At 36.9% G+C, this 23,981-nt stretch overlaps 1 protein-coding gene across 1 annotated transcript in view; it reads left to right on the top strand.

Moving 5' to 3' along the window:
* Positions 1-653: 653 nt before the first annotated feature.
* The window catches only part of LOC130085116 (fibrocystin-L-like), a 45,507-nt gene continuing 22,179 nt past the window's right edge, over positions 654-23,981 (top strand). The window contains exons 1-38 of the mRNA XM_056250688.1: positions 654-692; positions 1,271-1,391; positions 1,534-1,611; positions 1,739-1,883; positions 2,956-3,067; positions 3,168-3,225; positions 3,334-3,427; positions 3,540-3,593; positions 3,666-3,739; positions 3,829-3,871; positions 3,967-4,037; positions 4,129-4,239; positions 4,504-4,593; positions 6,612-6,877; positions 7,495-7,586; positions 7,722-7,881; positions 8,028-8,163; positions 8,290-8,433; positions 8,627-8,781; positions 8,895-9,005; positions 9,196-9,354; positions 9,457-9,578; positions 11,038-11,198; positions 11,378-11,544; positions 11,752-11,887; positions 12,124-12,278; positions 12,749-12,871; positions 13,279-13,384; positions 13,473-13,580; positions 15,889-16,050; positions 16,279-16,400; positions 17,618-17,750; positions 19,077-19,269; positions 19,432-19,574; positions 19,749-19,853; positions 21,230-21,418; positions 22,499-22,669; positions 22,780-22,997. Of these exons, the coding sequence (XP_056106663.1) occupies positions 1,325-1,391; positions 1,534-1,611; positions 1,739-1,883; positions 2,956-3,067; positions 3,168-3,225; positions 3,334-3,427; positions 3,540-3,593; positions 3,666-3,739; positions 3,829-3,871; positions 3,967-4,037; positions 4,129-4,239; positions 4,504-4,593; positions 6,612-6,877; positions 7,495-7,586; positions 7,722-7,881; positions 8,028-8,163; positions 8,290-8,433; positions 8,627-8,781; positions 8,895-9,005; positions 9,196-9,354; positions 9,457-9,578; positions 11,038-11,198; positions 11,378-11,544; positions 11,752-11,887; positions 12,124-12,278; positions 12,749-12,871; positions 13,279-13,384; positions 13,473-13,580; positions 15,889-16,050; positions 16,279-16,400; positions 17,618-17,750; positions 19,077-19,269; positions 19,432-19,574; positions 19,749-19,853; positions 21,230-21,418; positions 22,499-22,669; positions 22,780-22,997 (4,734 nt within the window). The 5' untranslated portion in view covers positions 654-692; positions 1,271-1,324. The remainder of the gene's footprint in view (positions 693-1,270; positions 1,392-1,533; positions 1,612-1,738; positions 1,884-2,955; positions 3,068-3,167; positions 3,226-3,333; positions 3,428-3,539; positions 3,594-3,665; positions 3,740-3,828; positions 3,872-3,966; positions 4,038-4,128; positions 4,240-4,503; positions 4,594-6,611; positions 6,878-7,494; positions 7,587-7,721; positions 7,882-8,027; positions 8,164-8,289; positions 8,434-8,626; positions 8,782-8,894; positions 9,006-9,195; positions 9,355-9,456; positions 9,579-11,037; positions 11,199-11,377; positions 11,545-11,751; positions 11,888-12,123; positions 12,279-12,748; positions 12,872-13,278; positions 13,385-13,472; positions 13,581-15,888; positions 16,051-16,278; positions 16,401-17,617; positions 17,751-19,076; positions 19,270-19,431; positions 19,575-19,748; positions 19,854-21,229; positions 21,419-22,498; positions 22,670-22,779; positions 22,998-23,981) is intronic.

Genomic DNA, 23,981 nt, shown 5'->3' with positions numbered 1-23,981 from the left:
TATGCTTTCCATTGGGGCGAATACAGTCTGGTTTCATGTTAGTGATTGCTCCGGTCCAGACTTGGTAGCACAGAGCGGATCATATGCGCAAGTCGGCACATACCAGAAAACTTATGGGACCCATGTGAATGGGTCCCATAAGTACCACAGAAAGCTGTATTTTAAAGCGAAGGGAAGATTAGGAGGAGAAACGGTTAGAGATTAGGAGGAAACTGCTGCTTTACTGAGCTCAATGGCTCTTGCCGAGCTGTAATATAAACTATACGGTATTGGCTGTTTTAAAAAAGAGGTGGAGCTGTTTGATATGTCCCTCCCTGTTTAAGTCAAGTGGTGCTCACTGCAGAGTCAATGACGTCCAGCTCCACCCCTCTGGACATCTAATGGGGTGGAGGGATAGAGTTGTGGGTAGGGATAGGGTGTGGTTAGTTATTCTAGTACCATCCATTAGGCCCAAATTACATTCTTTCTGGACGTCTAACGAGGGGGAGCTAGACGTAAGATTCACCCATTCATTTTATTGAAAATAACGTCAACACCTTTAACAAATGAGCCACTGGTGTTTGGATTTACCATGGTGCTTTAACAGCCAATCTCCTCTTGCCACCCTGTGGGCATGTAGTACTATAAAAAGAGTGAGCTCTTCTTCAAAAGTGAGCCACTGGTGTTTGGATTTCCCAAGAGTGCTTTAACAGGTAGGTGAGTCTTAATTATCGTCATTGTGAACTTTTACATTTTTTACACTTTTCTATAATTCTCTCTCTCTCTCTCTCTCTCTCTCTCTCTCTCTCTCTCTCTCTCTCTCTCTCTCTCTCTCTCTCTCTCTCTCTCTCTCTCTCTGTATATATATATATATATATATACATAAAATACACCATACATAAATCTTTGCATATTGATTACTTTTGATCTAACACTTCAATAATAATCATGTAGCCTATAGTATTTTTACAAATTCTGTCTATTTTTATTTTTAAGTATATAGCCTCTACTTTATATATATATATATATATATATATATATATATATATATATATATATATATATATATATATATATATATATATATATATATTTATTTTTATATATATATATTATAAAAAAAATTTATGTATATTCATGTAGTCTATGTATACTGGATATAGCCTGAATACTGGATATTGTCTGTTCAGTATTGCATCGTTTTAATATGTAAATTATTACTTTTACAATTTTATGTTAAAATTTGTTTTGTAATAGAAATACAAATGGTATGTGTATATTGTTTGTGCAGAAGGTCTACAGTAACTGCAGGCTGCTTTGTTTTGAAGCGCGCGAGTCTGTCAGGATGAGGCACGTGCGACGGGAGCTTCACCTGCCGCTCACAGTTTGTATTTTACTGTGGAGTTCCGCAGGTAGGCGTTGGATTTATCTTCCACTTTTAGTTTTATTTAAGATATATTTAAGATAATTAAGACAATCCTAAAAGCGTTACAGACATTCATACATTAAAATGAATAGATTTTAGTGACTAACCTATTAACTCCGTCCTGACAGGGGCGCAACGTGTCAACAAAGTGACCCCATATCTCGGAAGCGTCAATGGCGGAACGAAACTCACCATACAGGGGCAAGGTATTAAAAAAATGTCACCAATATGCTTTCAAATGAATCCCAACATTCTTTTCTGATTTAGCATATTTTGGCTCTATTACAGTTTAAATGCTTTAAAAAACTCTAATAGCGTTGGTGATTTTTTCAGGTTTTGCTCAAGCCAATCAGTTCAATCTCAAAGCCAATGACCCAAACTTCGGCAACAGTGTGACTATGGTGTCCCGAACCAGATCTGTTCCCTGTGATGTCGAGAAAGACTCCAGTCACTCCAATCAGATCATCTGTTATACAAGGTAAGCAATCTTGATTGCTTTATCTTGATTGTAATTGCATTGTATTGAATGGTGCTAATAAGAATTAATATTATTATTATTTTTATTTTTTACACACTCTAAAGTAAATTGCATTAATGGGATTGGGCATATTTTTGAAGGAAGGAATGTACATAATTCCTTAAACTGAGGAGAAATTAATAAAATCAGTGGAATTAAATAAAACTGGCCTATATAGCATAGTAACTTAATTTTCATTGTCTGCATAGTTCTGCAACATTTTTTTAAAAATAGCTTAAATACTTTTTTTTTTTTTTAAATCAACTTCCCCCACTAAACATTGCAGGAAACATTTACTTGTCCTGTAGGATAAATTTGCACCCTCATGTTGTTCCAAACCTATATATAGGCTACCGTATATATGTGACTTGTTTTTCTTCTGTGGAAGAAATTTTTTAGGAATATCCAATCAATAAAATGAAAATAAGACCAGTCCACATGACTTGTGTGCTATATTCCATGTCTTCCAAAATATTCCCCTCTCCTGCAGCTCCCAAATATTATTCATGCATATTATTCATGCAATTTGAAATAATTATTTTCATTTTTGCATGCACTTTCTTCTAATGTTATTCTAAATTATACTACTATTGTACTACTATTTTATGTATTATAAAAAAATATAATTATAAAAACATTTTTAAATTCTTTTGCATTTGATTCTATAACATGTTTATTATTGCAGACTTTGGTCTGACATATTTGTGCGTAAATGAAGAAGATATGCATTAAAGGACAAGTTCGGTATTTTACACTTAAAGCCCTGTTTTAAGATCGTTTCTGATGAAATGAAATGAAAACGGTTAAGATTAAAATTTGGACACATGCTGCTGTCCCGAGAAATTTTGGTTTCTGTGGTTGCACCCCTCCACCTCCACAATGGTTGCATAGGTGCACAGAAACAATCCTTCCTAATACCAAACTTGTCCTTTAAGATATTTTAATTCTTTGAGATAGCTGTACCGCACAATGTTATGTAAAATGACGATGGCATATGTTTCTCTAAATAAGCTTTATATTGCATTATATTCAGAGCTCTGCCAGAAGATAACTATGAGTTTCGGGTCAGCGTGGATGGCGTGCCAATTCCTCCCAGTAACATTTGTTATGGTTATCAGTGGTATTACGGGTGGTGCATGTTCTATGTAAGTGAGATGGACTTCATTGTATTGCTTACTAATACATTTACTCATATCTTCTCAAAATATTACAATATATTTATAAAAACATTCACTGCTTTCACAGAGCCGAACATACTATACACCTAGCATTCAAAGTATCAGTCCACTCTCAGGTCCCCCAGGTAAAGTTTGTTAGTTTTTGTCATTACTCTGCTGCTTTGGTTTATAAAAAATTATACCTTTCACAAAAAAAAAAAAAAGAAACAAAAATGAAACTGAATGACTGTTAGGGACTGTGGTGACACTGCGGGGAAGAATCTACACTGATGTGTACGGAAGCAACACAGACAAAAGCTCAAATGGCCTGGAATCAAGATTTTTAAGGTCTGGAAATATTTAATACACAATGGAAAAATATAACTGTATGAATGTTAAATATACTCTGTCTTGTCATAAAGTGTGTCTGAAACTGTTTTAATGTGTTTTCTTTGAACAGAGCGTACATGGGAGGCATGCCTTGTGAACTTCTAAAACCCAATTCAGATGAAAAGTAAGTATATCTAAATTAAGATACTAATAAATGTAAACATTAATTGTGAATGCACCCTCCACCCTTTTTCAGGTATGGCCTCTTTTTGGATTATGAGAGCAGTCAATGGGGATATATGAGCTGTAAAATGACTGGAACGTATGTTGGTGAGGACACGTTATTATTAAAACATTCAATAATTTTTCATTCACTATTGATTTTTGTCAGATTAAATGTCATTGCCTTTGGTTTTCAGGTCATCACAACCTCAGTTACATTATCGACGGTCAATTTGGGAGGTCAGAGAAGTTTGATTTTACTGTACTAAACTTTACATCAAAGTCTCTGCATGTTGTCGACAGAAAAGCAGACAAAACATATTTTCTTTTTGTAGGAGTTTGCCAGACTTTGGGGTTTTCAGCATCTCAGCACTGAACAAGCTTGCCATGTTCCAGACATACGCAGGTGTGGATAACATTTATTCTTCTTAAATAATACAGCATGGAATTGTCTGCACAAAATCAGATTTTAAAAAAAAATGGCCGTTCTCTTTCAGAGGTGACAGGAGTTTCTCCCTCTGAGGGCAGCATACTGGGCGGCACATTACTGACCATTCAGGGACATTACTTTGATGAGACTGACCAACGAGCCATGGTGTTAGTAGGAGGTAACCCTTTGAAAATCTCTCTCTCTCTCTCTCTCTCTCTCTCTCTCTCTCTCTCTCTCTCTCTCTCTCTCTCTCTCTCTCTCTCTCTCTCTCTCTCTCTCTCTGTATATATATATATGCTATCTGATATACATAACAAAAATATATAATAAAATTAATTATTGTGACTAATTATAATTATCCAAATGATTATATAAATGGTTTATAAAATAATTAAAAAATATTTTTTTTAATGTATTTTGTTATTATCATTTTCTTCCTTAGGTCGTGAGTGTCAGATTCAGAAGATATCAAATGAGAGGATTGTCTGCATTACACCTGGTTATGAAAAAAACAATATGACAGTGTTTCCTGGTGAGAAACTTATCTGAAATCAGATCTTTTATGGTTATCTTATATTACTGTAACAAACTTTTCCATAGACACTGTTGGCACGACAGTGGAATTCTGCGCTCCACACGCGAGAACATTTGACTTTGACATTGTTGAAGTGTCACAACACATTATCTCAAACAAGAACATGATTCTCTTTTGTCATGTAACTGATTGTCTGTTTTCAACAGGACATTGTAAGAGGCCATCACATAATTGACAGCAAGGAAATTAGAATTTTAACATTTTCTTTGTATTCGTCTCTTTGTTCATGACATAAATCTATGTAAACCAGGGGTTTCCAATTCCAGTCTTCATGCCTCACCGCTCTGCACATTTTGTATGTTTCTTTTATCTGACGCGCTCAGTTAAGGGGTGAGTTCTATTCGACCATATGTGTGCTGCAATGTGCGTTTATTTTCATATTAAACATCACAACATACATTCATCATTCAGTTTAGGGCTTTTGAATTTGACAAATTAGATTAAGTGAAATGTATAATTAGTTCATATGTATGTGAATACTATATAAATAAAATAAATATTTATATGGATTTTATACACATGTACAGTATATTAAATGAAAGTATGATAATTTATCTAAACATTTTTTTAAAAAGTATATTATGGCATCAAACCTTAAACTCTAATATGCGTGACGAGTTTTGTCTGTGTTTGATGACATTGCAGGGTGTTGCGAATAAACGCATTTTGTTAAGTAAAGTGTACTTTAACTGATATCCTGTGCTAAGGGAGTAGGGAGCAGTGAATACTGTGTAGGGACCCTGTCAATCGGGACGCACATGAGTTCATGGTGCTCATATAAACTGAGCGGGGAGGCGCAAGGACTGGAATTGGAACCCTCTGATCTCAATTACGAGGCTGTTTACACACACCGTTTTCAACTAAAAACGTTAAACTTTTTATACATTCATTTACACGACAAGGGCGTTTTTTTGGGTGCCAGAAAATGCGAACTTTTGAAAACGGGTTTCAAAGTGTACGTTTTGGAAAACGGTATCCGTGGAAATAACAAAAACGCGAATCTCTGAAAACGATGACGTCATGTGCGTATTACGTGTTCAGTCTATAGTGTTTCATCGGCATCTAATGGCCTGGCAGCAGAACACAGCGTTTTAGTCACTGATCCGTGTGAATGGGGATCGCTTTGACAATGCTGTCGTCTGTACGCGAAAAAAACTCAAAGGAAAAACTTCTCAGTTTTAAGCATATCGTTGTCGTGTAAACGTACCTGAATAGCTGTAGCTGGGTTTCCATCCAAACGTGAAGTGAATCTTTTAAAAATTTGCACACACAAAAAAAAGGAAACAAACAAATGCAAATTAGGTGTGTTTCCATCAAGTTGTTCAAGCGGATGACGGTGGTATTGTTATAACCTAGTAACCAACAGTAAATGAAACACCTACAAACATATCAAGCCAAGCCATTCGACAATTTAAGGAAAAATATAAAAAGATGAAGGCTTGTGCGGTTACCTGTTTTTAAATGCCTAAGCTATGATTGAATAAAGGCTTTTTATGGGTTATGGATTCTACACTTCGCGCTGCACTTCTTTTTTGCATCCCTTGTTTTAATAAATAAAACACCATCAGCGGACACAGCCGATTAGTCACATGGGTTCAATGTTTGCTACCTCAGAATTTACTCGGCAAATGCGTTTCCATCTCCATTCGCATTAACTATTTTTTCAAAAACCACCTCAAGCAAGCGTAAACCTTTTGCGAATTAAGGTATTTTTTGGGGGAAATTTGCATTTCCATCACTCGTTTCTGACATGATACTTCAGCATGCGCATAAAAACAGGGTAACATAGCTTGTGATTCATTTATTGACCAGGAAAAGTTTTTTTAATTTAATTTAATTTAATTTAATTTCAGGTCTCCCCTACTATTTATAAAATTACACATGTAAAATGTACAACACTATAAACAGTACTGTCTTGATTGTATTGAGTGATGATTAAATGATTATGTTTGTAGGTGGCAGAGGTTTTAAAATGGAGATGTGGAAAAGATCTTCTCCAAACCTTCTTGAGGACGTCCTGAAGTATAATTCCAGTAGGCCTGGATATTCCTTCCAGTGGGTGGATTCACTGTCGTTTGTTTGGCCCAATGAAATGGATAACTTTGTGGCACGATTGAGTGGTTTCTTTGTTCCAACGGAGACCGACAACTACTATTTCCGAATCAAAGCATACGACCAATGCCAGCTATATTTCAGCAAGACAGGTCTTCCCCAGGACAAGGTACTGAATGACAATAAAATCATAGTTTCATAATTTCAGTAGTTATCAGTGCAAGCAATTTTCCTGTTAACTGCCTTTTTGAGCATATACTGTATCTGGACTTAAATGGTTATAATGTATGAATGCTTTGGAATACTACTAAGTTGGATCTATTTTAAAGAAGGCACTTAGCAGATTATTGCAGAAGTGAAAGCAGCATCAGAAAAATTGAAGTGTAAAAAAGTTAAAGGTTAAATGTAAAGCAAATGTACTGAACTAAATGTTTTTTATTTTACACAAAATATTTTACAAAATAATTTGGACTCTAAAATTGCTAGAAAAAATGAAGCCATGTGTTTAACCAAGTTGTTTACCAAATTTGATATCACGAAAATTAAGCCAGCTAAAGGGTTTAAAGTACCCTTTCCATGGTAATGATGTCCAATTTCAAAAAAGTTTTTTTACAGGATTAATTATGAGTGTTTAAACTTTCGAATGATACCTAATTTAAAAAAAGGCAATAAAAAGTGTGCTAAGTGCTAGCAATACACTGACAGTTAACAGGCTATGTAGAGGCTAGTAACTTACACAAGCATGTTTTCATTTAATTTAAATGTAATCATTTTGTTTTATTTCAGGTTAAGATTGCATCACAGCCTTCATATACAGGCAGTTTCTTCAGCTATAGCACTCAGAGGTCAGACGTCATGCGGTTAGAGAAGGGAAAACCGTAAGTGAAGGGTTTCAAGTAAAAATAGTTTTAAAAAAAGTAATAAATGTTTGCTCTCTATTAGTCTTTTTGTCATTATTATTGTTATTATTGACTATATTGATTCAATTTGAAACATCTTTAAATGTGCTACAGGTACTACATTGAGATTCTAGTGCAGAAGTATGGAGTAGCAGCATCAGTGGATGTGGCTTTTTTCAAAGAGATCAGCCCTTTCACAGCCCAGCAGACAATTGAAGCTGTTAATGAGAGACAACAGATTAACGCATACTATGATATAGTACCTGAAAAACAGGTAAGTGAGCTCACAGATGCATTTTAGGGAAAGGAAGGGCCTTGGGAATTCATTTTCTGCACTGCACCTGCAGAAACTCAATACGTCTCAGAGAAGAGCTCCTCTACCTGCTATATGCATTTTTTTTTTTATTCTTTGTTGTTTAGGTGGTTCGTTTCATGGGGTGGATGCCAGTAACCCCCATCAACGAGGTGCAGACTCTGAGAATCAGCAGTGATTGTTTCTCTCTGAGCAACTGTGAAAACACATACTACTTCCTGGCATATGGAGATCTTAAAACAGGTGCATTAGTTCACACAGCACTATAAATTCTCCATATTTTTGCATTCACGCTTTTGCACTACCTCTAGAGACATCTTTTTGTTTGGATATTTGTAATGTTTACTGGAGTTGCTTTGCATGTTGTAGGACCGATCCCAGTTAGTGCATCAGCGATGGAGTTGCAGAACGCTCTGAATGATTTGTGGACAATTAAACCAGACAGCGTTACAGTCACAAAGCTAGAACTGGACAATGAGTCACTGTACAATGTGACATTCAACTCTAACAGAGGTGAACTTTAAAAATATTTTTTACCACATTTGATTACATATTTTTCATGTATATTTTAATTTTTAAAATATTTATAACGTTGATTCTTATTTTTGTTATCAGTTATTAGGGTTTTTTATGTTACCGTTTATGTTTTATACCACTACATTTAAGAGTATTTTGCAATATGTTTTTTTTTGTTTTTTTAGCTCAGGTGACTTTAAGGATCTTGACTACTTGATCATGGGCTCAGATACTAACATCACAGTTACTGAGGATGTGAAAGGCCAGGCCAGCATGGAGACGTTCACACTGCTGTGGGGTGGAGTTCCGTCCCTCCCTCTGCCTTTCAATGCTTCTGAAGCTGAGGTTTTTGTTTGTTTTATATTTCTTAATATTTACCATAGAATAAAATGATAGCCATTACAGTCCTGTGTACAAACAGCTTGAATACTCTCTTGAAATATCTTTTTTTATTAAAGGTGCGTTCAGCACTAGATATGATGATCAGCGCTAAATGTCCAGCACAGATTCCGACCATGGAGAACACTAATGTGAAATTTTTCAGAGATTATGAGACCACCACCACAGGGGTAAGCAAGGCTGCAAAGCAGATTATCAAGTATGTTCTACATGCAGAGGACATGCCTACCTATTTCAAATCAAGTCAAGTTTGCCTTGCAAATAATGTGTGACATTAGGTATAGCATTATAGACATCAGTTATTTTGTTGAAAACATCACTTTTTTGTCCAGTTTTTAGAGCTTTCTCCTTATCAAACAGTTTTCAGGTGATCTAAGCCGCAGAGGGGTCCGGGTCACTGATTCGGAGGCTTTCTGTGGCCGCTGGTCTCTGAAGAATCCAGAGATTCTCTTCAATGTCAATGACATTACAGCATCCGGAGCATTCTACAACCCAATACTGCTACAAACATACAACACTGTAAGCTCCACTAAACACCTCAGCATCTCATCCTTACTAATGGATTTTTCTCAGTATATGAACTTTTCAAAGATAAAAAATATGTTATATATTTTTTTGCAGCTCTGTTTGGCCTACAAAGGGCGCCTGGTGAATGAACTGGGAATATTGTTCAGTTACATGACTGCAAATACTGTCCGGGAAGAGAACATACGCATCTCTGTGCAGTTTGACTCAACGGATGAGTAAGTTTAATCTACTGAACATATAGCAATCTTATTGTCTCTAGTAACCTAGACGTTCCCATTCAGTCAGTCACATTCAACGATACTGATGTATTGGGGTCCCTTTGGAAAGTGCCACAGCCACTGAACTGTGTAACAAGTGTCGGAGATGCAGAGGCTGGCAAGCTATAGCGTGCCCTTATGGCAACTGCCCTCACATAGTTGTAACCTACCCAGTGCCCCATGTACGCCCAAGGAGAGTAGTCCTCCATACCAAAGGGATGGAAGGGACAGGGCTTACTCTGGGGATAGTCGTAGCTGCTGTTCCTCTATCGTGACATTTCACGGGGGGAAGAGTGCTTCAGATCTCAACTCCCATTGCTTTTCAGCCAAGACCAGTGTTGTTAACGCTGGAGAAGTGTGCCCAGTCCAATGGAGAGGGAAGCTACGGAGCATGAAGGCTGTCTTTATAGATGTTATGTTGGATTTCAAGTTTTGTCTTCCGCCACATGCATTCAGCTTTTCTGCATTGTCATTTCATATTTTGCAATGCATTGTACTCAACAAACGGGAAGAAACAGACTCCACCACATAAATGCACCGCAACTGCATGCTCCACCTGTGGAATGTCCACATAAACCTTGGCGGCCCTCGGAGGGTAGTGAGAGTAGAGTAGGCAACAGAGCAGCTTCGGGCATTAAAAGGTGCCTTTCACGACTTCTGAACCTGCTCATGAACCTTCAGGAAGAAAGGCACTGGGGCGGAACGTGGCTGTGAACCAATCTTCCTACCGCGAGTGCTGAACTGGTTTGTCTCCAGAGGACAAAAGCCCGCTTTCCGATGCAGGGATTGACATCCAGTCCTCATCCGGAGCGCTGAATGATGAAGTCAGGAACCGACAACATACAGAAACACATGGACGGAAAGAGAAACACATGGACGGAAAGGCATCTTTATAAAGATGCTCGCCGCCCGTGCTTGCTCTTTTAGGAAATCTTCTCTGAACGCTGAAGCGCAGAGGGGTGAAACGCTGCACTTCTCCGTGCACAGCAGGCTGGATGCAAATCACCTCTGGATGCGCCCTCACACCGGCAGAGAGATCTCCCACGACGAGCTGCTTCAAAGCAATTCAAATGGCTGTTTTTGGAGATGATCTCCTTTTTAGCAATTCAAATTTTGTTTGCTCTTGAAGATGAATTGAATGAGCGATCGCTGTCACAACTGCTCTGCTCCGAAGAAAAGTAAGAATGAATTGAGTAATGCCAGTCATATTTATACCTGTATGTCCGGGTGGGTGTGGCCAATTTCCATTGGCTCATTTTAGTTACCACTTGGAGGTGATTGGGCTCCCAGGCTAGACCCCAATACGTCAGTATCGATGTAAAGCCGAACGTGACTGACTGAATGGGAACAAAATGATACCAATATCAAGGTAATTTTTGTTGTGAGTATAATATAAAATTGAAATTGTCATTCTCAGGTGGAACTACAAGTGTGTGGATCTCCTGAGTTCCATACAGACAAACTACATAGGCTCCAACTACAAACTTCTTCAGTTCAGTGTGTATGGAGTGGCAAACTCTGTTTACTTCATAGATGCTGTTCACATTGGACGTGCAATGACTGCTTTGGATTCTAATGGTAAATAGGAATTAGTTAAGAATTAAATTTTGAATGGTGGCATGGATGTAAATATGCTGGATAATTTATATGATAATTAGGTGATATATCGGCAAAGCTATTTTTAATGATCAAATCATTTAAAATGTTTTTACATATTTTTAAATGTAATGTTCTATTATGTCTCTCCACGTGTTCAGTTATAATCCACAGAAGAAGACCACCTGCTCTAGCCAGTTCAGGACTTTTCTTTTCAAACATAATTGTGAGCAAACAAGCAAATGCTTCACAAGTCAGCTATGAGATCACCGCGACACCTTACAACTGTGGCTTTGGTGTCCCACTGTTTGAAGTAGGCTTTCTGAAGGTAAGTTAGAGTTAAAATGGAACTCATTATACAATGACTGTTTTGAAGTGCTGGATCTTTCTGATGTCATAACAAGTGATGGTTGACAACAAAATATTTGCTTGTCATAAGATCTGTCATTTGAGTTTTCCCTGCAGATTGTGTTGTTAAGTGATCCATGTAAGCCTTCCATGTTCTCAAACTTCAGTCTTCATTTATGTCCACCAGAAGATGCCAAACAGAACAGGAGACCTACTGATTCAAAGCCAAGGGAATGCCACTGTCACTATCATGCGCCCTCAGAAAGCCAGCCCCCCTCTTACAGGAACCTTTAACGTTGAGTTCTTAGCCCGGCGTGTTGAAGGTAAGCATGGTGGCTGTGGTTTATCTGTTACTTTGTTGTGTAGCTGCTATAAAATAACTGAATAATTTAGTACATGTAATTTCCTGTAGTTTCACAGCATGTCGGACACTGTTAATCATGTTTCAGTCCCAAAACTAATTTAGTAGAATAGCGAACTAGACTTATTTCTACATAAACCACAATCTCCCAAGAGGTTATCTGTTTTTTTTCATGTGGTATGTGCATTGTGTTCCCAGGCCTGGCGGTAGACATCAGTGCTGCGGACCTGCAGTACTCCCTGCAGGGGATCCCAGAGCTCGGCCAGCTGCAGGTGCAGAGATCTGGAGACTGTAGAGGCTACAGCTGGTACATACAGTGGCTCACCATCCCTGGAAATCAGCCTCTGTTAAAGGCAAGAAAGAGTTCAGAGTGCTATTACAATAAAATGAGCTGGTGTTTGCAAGATGGCAAGGGAACTGCTCATGAGCATTATTAATGGGATTTAAAAAAAAATGTGTACAATTATTTAAAATATATAGCAAAGTCAAAATGGAAAGGTCTTTGCAACCCATTTTTACTTCTGCAATGTGAAATATTTAAAAGTTAAAAAAGATATTCAATGAAAAAATTAAATAGGGCCAGTCTTGAGTGTATCCAGTGGGTACAACTATCTTAAGGAGAACAACTGTTTTAAATATTGATAATAATAAGAAATGATTGAGCACCAAATCAGTAGTTCAGAATGATTTCTGAAGGATCTGCAGCCTTGGTGAGCATAAGAGACTTTGAAAAATCATATCAACCCCAACTTTATATCTTAATTGACTCAAACTTTTCATTTTATACCTGGCTGAATTAACATTTCTTGATAATTTTAACCAGATCAATGCTTCCAATGTGGTTGGTGTGAACCCTTCATTGACGTCACACGAGACCGAGCAAGGAGGCCTCTTCAAACAGAGAATTATGGGAGATTTTCTGCGCGTGCCTACAAATAAACCACAGGTGAGTTTCTTACTCACTGCTTTTGCTGCAATAATGTTTGTCCAACATACATCGTTCATATAAATGCAGCTTCTTTTTAAGGCTCTTCCTCGTGTTACCTGGTGCAGTGTAGTGTGCAGATTTCAATAGCGCTACATAGTGGGACAGGTGCAGGGGCTGTCCAGTTGTTACTCTGTTCTAGGGATCATAAGGGATTGTGCATGTTGAGAGGATTATGGCTGAACTAAAGAGATTTTTTTTTTCTTTTCTATTTTAGTACTGTGTTGGGTTTCCTCTTAAATCCTCTCCTCTTAAATGTAAACTTAAAGTCCAGTGTAATTTCTGGGTCCTAAAGCAAATCAAGTTGAGAAAACCTTGGTTTAAGATGTCTAATGACAGAAATGTATATTTCTGTGCTTATCTTTAAGGTGGAAGTTTTCATCAATGGTATTCCATCACGGTGCACAGGGGACTGTGGTTTCACCTGGAGTGAGCCAAAGACCCCAACAGTGACCGGGATCTCGCCTAAAGAAGGTAAAGAAGAGTAAATGATCCAGTATCACATAAAAGCTGTCATCTCCATTCATAATGGTTTATATTACTGATATAACTTGTCCTTCAGGATCCAGCAGTCTGGGAACAGTTCTTACCATAACTGGATCTGGTTTTGATGGTGGAAACGTCACTGTAAAGATTGGAGATGTGAAATGCTCTGTTCTACATTTTACCAGTAAGTCAAAACACAGTAATGTCATAAAATCAGGTGAAAAGCTGCATTCAGATGGCATATCACTTTTTGTTAAAAGAATGTAAAAAACATCACGTCATAGGTAATTTTTAAGAAATATTAAGATTTTGTCATAATTTACTCACATTAATGTTGTTACAAACCAGTATGACTTCTCTAGAACACAAAATTAGACATTAAAGTGCCCCTATGCTTTTTTAAAGGGTCTTATTTTTTTAATTTTCTAATTTAAAAAATTTCCTCCTTACATTCATCCAAGGTCAAAAAACACTTTTATTTTCTCATAATATACATTGCACATCACCTAATTTCTTAAAGAGTCTGTAAACTGTTCGTTTGAAGGTTTGGGCCCGATCTTACACCAGTCGCAACGCAGCACCAGGCGCAACGCAAGTGTTTTTCGCTAGTTTCAGCCTGACACAGGTATGATTTTCACGTCATGCGCCACGTTGTTTAAATAGCAATTGCGTTTGCGCCCATATGGTCGGCAGCTGGTCTGAAAACTAGGTGTGTTGTTCAGGTGCATTGATGGCGCGTTGGTATTTTGAGGCTAGATAGGCTATTTATTTTGAGGCTATAAATGGACTGCGCCATTGACCAACAAAAACCTGGTTTAAAGTCAATGGCATCTATTGGCGGGTCCACAACGTGGGCACACTCTGCATATTAAACACGCAGCAACACACAAACATGCCAAATATTAAAGGGATAGTTCACTTTGAAATAAAGTTTTGATATGTTTTAGCTTACCTCAAGGGCATCCAAGATGTAGGTGTCTTTGTTTCCGCAGTAGTTTCAATTTTGATATTTTTAGGTCAAACCGTTCTTGTCTGTCAGTCATATAATGCAGGTCTATGGTCACCACCTCAAAGAGCATGCACAGAGAAGTCCAAATTAAACATGATTTAATGACTCGTAAATGTAAGTACACAATGATGGCCTAAGACACGAAACGAGCGGTTTGTGTGAGAAAACGAACAGTATTTATATCGTTTTTACCTCTTGTAACCACAGCCACGTCCAAGTGATCTGAGGGCGCCGGCGCTTTGGTCTGTGCGTTACAAGAGGTAAAAACGATATAAATACTGTTCGTTTTCGCTCTGGAGATGCGTTCAGTCTTTCCACTATCAAATTCTGTCATGTAAATAGCGAATCCGCCATGGCACGAGCGCAACTGGCTTTTAAAGGGAATGGTAGATGAGACTCTGGTTGGTTTATTTCACGTTACACCCAAAACACACCCATTACTCATTAAGAGAATATGGACAACCCTTTTAGACCATGTGCCTGGCGCGCTGACCTTTTTATCCGTCGTTAAACTAGAAAAAGTGGATCCAAACTGAACTTGCGCCATGCGCTTAGATCGTTAAAATAGGGCCCTCAGTTTCTCTAAACTCCTCAATTCCGTAAGCCGTACTCTGCTCTGATTGGTCAGAAGGCCCAGTCTGTTGTAATTGGTCTACAGCTTACAACATGTGTTGGAAACGAAACACCTATTACCATATCTGAATTTCAGCTCCGGAGGCTTTGTCAGTGGTTGATACACTGTGATATGAACAGTAACGATAGCTTTTCCGTATCAATTCCAGCATGAGTCCTCATCCTTTGGAAGTGCATGCAAAGTGGATTTGCTTTTTCTGTGCTGAAAACAGCATCTTCTCCACATGTCAACAACATGAACCAGGGCTCTTCTAAGTCTCAACTAAAACTACTGTTAGAGTTAGAGGGCGGGTCAAAGTAAAGGTTGTTCGTGGACAGCCAATGAAGACCATACGCTGGCATTGTTGAAATTTATCACATCGCTATGTAGATATGTAACAGGAAGTGAGACTGGAATTGCTGACGACTTGTTTCAGTTGCTCAGAATCGATTCTTTCTTTTAGGAGACAACAACTTTTTTTGTTGTGCACTTTGATCTTTACAAACAGTTATATTACACACTGCATGAAAGGGAAAGGTAATATATTAAAAAAAGTATAATAGGGCACTAATAATTATACTATACTTTTCCAAGCAGTTACTATGAATTAATACTGAGGCTTTCAAGCTTTAAAAAGAATACAAAGCTCCATAAAAGTATCATAACAATGGAATACAAAGCACAAGTCAAGTCTTCAGAAGTAATATGATTGCTTTTTATGAGAAATCATTATTCATTCACTCCTTTTATTTTTCACACAAAAAAAAAGTTTAGGTGAGTAAATCATGACAAAACTTTAATTTTTAGTAAACTTTTCCTTTATGCACTATTTAAGTGAAAATATGTTCAAAATATTTATTTGTGTTTCAGATACTTCTATAACCTGCCAGGTCGGTCCTGCAAGTGCAGGTGTACAGCCGGTCTCTCTGAGTTTCTCTGTGCTGGGAAATGCCCAATACCAATGTAATAACAGCTTGTTCACACATCTGTTAGGAGTGACTTCCATAAACCCCACAACAGGAAGTGTAGCAGGTACATGTACAGTAGCATTACAATTCTCTACATATGGAAGAGTGTAATATATATATTAATATAAATCAACAGCACAATTGAAATGACAAGTTGAACTGACACATTCATTTCTAAACTGGATTTGGTGTGTCCAAAATCTGCTTACCGATGTTATCCCAACATATCTTATGACTGTTACTTACAATTAGCTACTAGCGTGATCTTTTTTTTTTTTTTATGGCTTCACAGGAGGGACGATTCTGATAGTGTCAGGCTATGGATTCAGGAATGATACCGCAGTCACCATTGGCACTCAGCCATGTAACATTATAGAAGTGGAACTTTTCCAGCTGAGATGCATAGTTCCTGCTGTAAGTGAAGAGCTTGATTTCCCATGAAGATTTCCAGAAAATAGACAAATGTTAAATTCTAAATGGGTTATAAATCTTTTAAAATAAATTTCGTAATAGAATATAAAATGTATTATTAAAAATGTTTTATTAGTATTATCAACAGACTCCTATGGTTGAATTCACTATACAGTTCCACAACTTCAAATATTTTGCAAATTACAAAAAATGTAATCCATGAGTGCATCTGGTTTAAAAAAATGAAATAAAATAAAATAAAACTATGGGTGCTCCAGAAGGGGAACAAAACGCAAAAAATTATAGGTGGATCCTAGTCTCGCGTAGCCAGACCTTCAGACTGACGGCTGAATGTCTGGAATTCATAGCAGCTTTCTTTGGCCAAGGCCCGCCCATAAGGCCGTTTGACCGACATGTCAAACAACCAATTACAGTTCGTTTCGTTCAGCGTCACGTTTTGGGGCGTGGAAATGTCCCCACAACAACAGACCGGCATAGTCAGTCAGCATAGAAAATCAAAGAAGGAGAAGAAAACTTCAAGAGTCTATGCTGTGAACCTCGCATACTTTTGAGAATCCTACGTTCAGCTGATCTTGATAAATGCTCATTGTCACTCATGTAAACACAACAGTTTTTCTTCCGCAATCACACGTCTGCGCTTTGTTTCCCGGCGGACCGAAAATAAACGCGACACTCGTGCCCCCCGGAAATCCGATAAAATTCAACCAATCAGATGACGACTTCGACATTCCTGAAGTGTTTCCAGTTAAGTGTTTCCGTGGGCGTGACGTCTGAGGCTGAGACTAGGTGGATCCTATTGCATAGAAGAAATAATATTCCACATCCAGGCACTCACATAGCCATTTTTTCTTTTAAAAAGACTTTATCTCTGGGACAGCGCTATATAAAACTTATATATATATATATATATATATATAAAATATATATATATATATATAAAATATCGCCCCAGATATGTGTTGGTGTTTTTTCTAGCCCTTTTTAATATGTGAGTGCCTGGATGTGGAATATTATCTCTTCTATGCGATAGGATCCACCTACAATTGTTTGCAATCTTAGTGAATTTCCACCCTTAAAGGGTTAGTTCACCGATAAATAACTAACCCTTTAATGTCCCCCCCCTTAAAAAAACGCTTATGCTGTACAATATTGAATCAATGAAACTTTGAAACATGAATCTTGTGTATGACAACATTTAGGGGTCAGAAGGTGAACGGACAGTAACACTGACCACGGCAGAGATGACAGCAATATCAAATGGCTCTTTCACGTACAGCAGCACTCTGACAGCCTTAATCACATCTGTGAGCCCACAAACTACAACAGTATTCGGTAAGATATTTTTATCAATTCAGGGCAGATATGTTAAACACTCCATGTATTCCCTGGGGATTGAACCCATGGCCATTAAACGTTAAAGAAGCTGGGCCCTTTTCATTAGACATTACATTAGACCCAGACCGCGACACTGACAAGTACCCTGAATAATGTTCAAATATGTTTTTCAATACATATTCATCTTGTCAAATTTGGTGCCCTATAGTTGGTCTCTCTCATTCTATGTTTGCAAACAGTCAACAACTGATTGTGTTCCGATCTGAGATTAGAGCTGTAATCCGATACTCTGTCTCTTCCCTTGCCTTTATTCACAAGAATGTCGACGAGTAGTAAATAAGAATAGCCAAGCTTTCAGTTAATTTCATACAAAAATGTTCATACATGTTTCGCCCCGACAGCGCGATGATACATTCTTATTTGTAGCATTTAGTTTTACTACTTTTTTGGAATTTGATCATTTTCCATGGCACACCTGACAACCTGTCACGGCACAGTGGTTGGGAAACACTGTCTTAGATCAGTGAGGACCAAGGCTGTAAGTTTTACAATGTAATGTGAACCATGTCTTATGTTCCTCTTATGTACCGTCAAAATACATTTTACTCAGTTTGTGAGTGTCCATTTCGGACCATTTATGTAAGAAGGGGAAATACTGTGTTGTGATTTTGATCTATCAGCTGCCTTTATTCCAAAAAGCCTGTAGTCACGGCTACCCTTTGAACTGCTGATAGCAACAGTAGGCTACAATTTCGAGATGTACGTGACAAAAACTGTAGAAACGGTCAACATAATTAACCCCTAAAAAGTTTCCAACCTATAATTAATGAATTCCACTGCTTTCATATTCAAATTAAACACTGGTGGTTAGCTTTGTTCTTAGAGAGACATGACAATGAAGGTGAAAGTCATGGGATACAAACAAACAAACAAACAGATAGAATCACATTCAAGTGTTTCTTTCCCACCCCATTGTTCTGATCTGCATTTTCATCTTGGTTACAGCATTAAACCCCCATATGGCCTCCAGACAAACTTCCGCTAACAGTGCTTTCCAGCACTTTTGTACACACTAGATAATTCCACTGGCTTTAGCTGATGTCACGCAATCACAAAACCCGGTTTGTCGGCAGTGAAGGGCAATCAATAGCGTGATGTTTCTTAAAAGGACCTGTCAATAACACTGAAATCTGCTCTAAAAACTCACAACAATAAACAATCACAGCAATTTTGTATCGAACTTCCTCATTGTTCTCACCCCTCACAATCTTACAAGAACAGTGATTAATTTTACCCTGTTTTCACTGATCTTTTTTGATAAAGGGCACAGGATTCTCACCATCTTGGGCACAAATTTTGGGGCGCAGGCTAATGGCAGCTCTGTTTTGATTGGTGAGGCTGAGTGTGAATTGCTGCAGTGGACCAATGAAAACATCACCTGCCTGTTACCCACACTTCCCCCAGCTATGTACAATGTCCGTGTGAGAGTCGGAAACCAGGGTTACACCTTAACCAGGTCTCAAATCACTTACTATACTCCATAACATCAGATTTCAAACTATGTAAATATTATGCTTCACATGTAGAATGAAATTGTGAAATTGCATTTACAGTGACATTCAATCATAAGTGAATTTTTAAAAAGTGATTAAATGTTTTTTTTTGTGTGTGTTTGCAGTGCTGGCCTTAATACCACCATAAAGTATGTTCTAGAGGTCACGAGTTTTTCTCCATCTCTGGGGTCTTTGTATGGCGGAACCACCATCACTATCACCGGCTCCGGGTTCAGCCCTGTCACAGCAGACAATAATGTCACTCTAGGTAAGACAAGACTACAATGGACAAAAGTATATATCAACATTCTTTAAAATATTCCCCATGTTTAAAACTACCTTGAAATGCTTTGATTTACTCTTTGATCTTAAACAGTGTATTACTCAAACCAATCGTTTCCAGATCATTTAGTACTGTAGTCACATTGTGCGTTTCATACAGGGGACACACAATGCCGAGTGACAGCCATTTCAGATCATCATCTTGAGTGTGTGACCCAGTCTAGAGATAAAACACACACCGTGACGAACCAAGGTTTCCACCCCGGTAATATCTCTTTTCTTTTATCTCTTTTTCTGCCACGCACACAATACCTGAATACATCAGAGACAGTAAAACATTGGCTGTCAGCACATTGACTCAGACTTATCAAATACACTAGAGCAACAAAAAAAAAAAAACATGATATTCCATAGCACTGATTGAGCGGAAGAATTTAGACTTCTCTTTAGCTTGTTATGGTCCAAGAAAATCTTGACATAGTTAAATAATAGCATACACATTTTTTCAATAGCATTGTATGCTAGTGAGTGTTCGCCTAATATGACGTTTATCTTACCAATTTGACTGTCAGCTCTGTTCATCAATTTTTTTACATTTTGAAATATATTCCCGTTTTCCCTCACAATCAGTGCAGAATATATGAAAATGTACACGGATTCTGATATTTAAATTCATGGTTCCTGAAGTCATGAAAATTCTGCAATAGCAGGGATTTTTTTTAATACCTACGGAGCCCCCCTAGTCCCACTTTGTCAAAAAAAATTTATTATAACTATCTCGTGGCCTCAAGATAATATCTCGTAGCCCATACTATCTTGATGCCACAAGTTACTATCTTGAGGCCACAAGATAGTTATAATTAATGTTTTTGACAAAGTGGGACTAGGGGGGCTCTGTAAATACCAGACCTGGATAAGTCATTTTAATGTAAGAAATAAAAAAGTAAAGAAAAAATGGTAACACTTAAAAATAAGTTCACATTTGTTAACATTAGTTAATGTATTTGAGTAATAATAAAAATAACAATAAATAATAACAATAAAGGATTTTTTACAGCATTTATTAATATTGTTCTTAGTTCATGTTAGCTCACAGTGCCTTGTTAACTAATGTTAACAGATAGAACTTTTGATTTAAAAAATTTACTAGTACAGTAAATATCGAAATTAGCATTAATAAATACTGTAGTACTGTGTAAGTAATGTTAACAAATGAGATATTATTTTAAAGTAAAAAAAAAAACAAGCTAAAAAAATATGGAAATTAATAAAGTTTTAAAACGTAATGGAGAAATGCTGGAAATTAAAAAGTAATGTAATGGAAATAAATATTATAAAATATTAAAGGGTCATGAAAAACTTGAACAAAGAAATTAACAAAATCTTAAAGTAATGGTAATGAAAAAGTAAATGTAAATGATACTGAAAAATGTATGGAGATTTGTACAGTCTAAATACATGTTCTAATTATGCTGTTCTATTATGTGTTCTAATTATAAAGTATTTATTTAGATAGAGATGACTTTTTTTAGGTGGAAACTATAAAATGATTTATCTAGTCTGGAAAATGTCCCTACATATTGTGTATTGTCATAAAATATGCTTGTTTGACTGCATGTGCTTGTTTGCCCACTTGTTCAGTGTATGGTCAGGGTTACGGCTGGAGTCCCTCTGGGATAATAGCCTCAGTGGGGGACACAGTGGTTTGGCGTTGGGACGCCCCAGCTTTTGTGCCCGGTCTAAACTACAGGGTCTTCAGTGTGTCCAGTCCCAGCAGCACAGACTATGATGGCATTGCTTTCAGCAGTGGAGACACAGGAACTGCCATAGGTACAAAAACTACTATCTTACATCCTGTGTGTTAAACCTGTTCAATCTAATTTACATCAAGCAGACAAACAACTACATAAACTGTTTGTGAGAACAACATCTTCCTGAACACCATTTTGAAAACCAGTCCTTGCTTACGTTTTTTACATTTTCTAGTCTAATTCTTATAAAGAGATCCTATCTAACTAGAGGAATCAAAAACCACAAATCATGAATATTAATATGTAAATAATTAGATGGTGTTCATAAATATGCAAAGTAATTCATAAATATAATTTAAATATAAATACTATAAATAAAATTTGTATTATTGTGCAAGATATCTTTATAGACTATTTTTTTTATTCGCCCAAGTATTGTTATTTTTGTTTATTTTATTTATCAGTCTAAAGTTGTTTTCCTAAAAACAAATTAGTTGCCTAAAGGTACTATCCTATTTTCTGTATAGTTACTTTGGAATAATTTGTATAGTGAAATTATCTATACAAATACATTTGAATTGAATTGAATTACTAATTTGCAATTCTACACAGGAAAGATCAACAGTCTGGGATGTACTGTTTTGAATACATAATTTTTTACTTTTTAAGCTGTTTCTTACTTTTACTTTTAATGGCTCCCAGCTTGAATTTTTTTATATTTTTTGCTAAATGAACATTATTTCATGATGTCACATAGGCCTATAGTACAATATATTGACTCTGAAACAGTGTAAGTGGCTTTTGATTGCCCTGATCTTTGTGACATTAGAGACTGGTCTTCGGGGAAATGTGATTAAATACCCCTGATCCAGACAAGCATTTGGTTTGTGAGAGTGTCAGATTTCATGAAGAGTAAACCCAAGGTCTCTAATTAACTATAATTACAACATTACACTCCAGTCATTGAGCAGAAAACAATGTACGTTGTTATATTGCTAGACAAACATAACAAATGCTTTTGCTAGACAAACACAACAAATGCCTTTTGCCGTAAATGTAAGTTGTTATTCCTGTAAAGGACAATGAAATCTGGAGGTGTGACGCTAGTTTGATTGAGGAGGAACAAAATCTGATCTTGTTGTGTCTGTTTTATTGTTAGGGTTTTTCGCCTATCGTTTCACCTCTCCTGGAGTTTACTACTACAGCAGCGGTTACATCGACTCTGGCAACCAGAAGACGCTGCAGGGAGTGGTGACTGTTATGCCTCGGGAGAAAAGCACTGTTGGACTTCAGGTGTTTGTGACAGGAATACAGGCCTCTATTAATATAGGTACAATGACAACCTATATTCATAAGTAATTTAACTCATAAGCATAAGCTGGTTTTGGGTAAGGAATTGGAAGGTAAAATCATCCTAATTGTCCTTTGTGTCCTCCCCAGTTGCAGGACAAATGAACTCATCTGACTCTGAGTGTATGACCACTTTGGACTGTTTTCAAGATCAGCTGGAACTGAATGAGACCTCAGACGGTCACTACTTCAGTTTTACTTCCTGCGCCAGCCCCACTGTGTACCAGATTACGCCTGACCATGGTACCACACATGACATCATCAACATCAATGGATCTGGCTTTAGCAACATTAACTGTGCAAATGAGGTGAGCTTCAGTGGTCAGCTATGGCATTAAAGGCGCTTAAAGGGTTTTTTTTGGAATACCACGCATAAAATGTCCCAAACACCTGACAAATGTCAATAAAATACACAGCAAAGAATTTTTTTTAAATTATTTACTTATTATTTTCCACTTAAAATACATATAGTTAAAGAAAAAATTTGCCATCACAATACATAAAAAAAGTACACAAATACTTATAAAACAACAACAAAAACAAATACATATACATTCATACATAAAATGCACACATATAGACATACACATACATTTTTAGATTATTTACCATACACAATATGTATTTTATATACAGAAAACATACAAATAAATAAACACATTTAAAGAAAAATAACTCAAATGAAAATCACTTGAGATTTCAGAGTAAATGCACATCAGTTACCTAAAACGTATACATTTTGGTATAAAACAGTAGCAAACCTTAGCAAAAAAAAAAAAACTTATTCTTCAAAAAGAATAATTAATTTTGCCAATTTTATTTAAAAATACATCCTCTCTACCTAATCAAAATCTAGACATTTCTTTCTAAAGCCGCCTTTCCACTGCACACGACATTCGCATACGATTGTCGCATTTCGCCCCCTAGTGTCAGTCGCACGGAACTTTGAAATTGGTCGTGAAGCAACCGTTACCCTCGGCTATTCACAATGGTAAAATGAATGATGAATGTAATTCATGCATGAATATATCCACACAAAACAAATGATACCCCCCAATACATCTAAAATAAAAACAATAGATTTTACAGAGCTAATCAAAATAAATATTGATTTAATAATTATAAAATATTTTTTTCTGCCATAATTATTAATAACCGACATTTTACAGAAATAGAATTTACAGAATAACATTAAAGAGTTGAAATATTGGTAATTCTAGCCTCACGCTCATAGTTTTGATTAGAATACATCACATCCGGTCGGCCAGTCGCATACGGTCTAGCCGCAGAAG

Source organism: Rhinichthys klamathensis, unplaced genomic scaffold, assembly GCF_029890125.1.
Source record: "Rhinichthys klamathensis goyatoka isolate OS25496 unplaced genomic scaffold, OSU_Roscu_1.1 h1tg000073l_1, whole genome shotgun sequence".
Taxonomy (NCBI): domain Eukaryota; kingdom Metazoa; phylum Chordata; class Actinopteri; order Cypriniformes; family Leuciscidae; genus Rhinichthys; species Rhinichthys klamathensis.
Note: the sequence above shows the minus strand (reverse complement) of the source record. Positions and strands in the feature narration are given on the sequence as shown.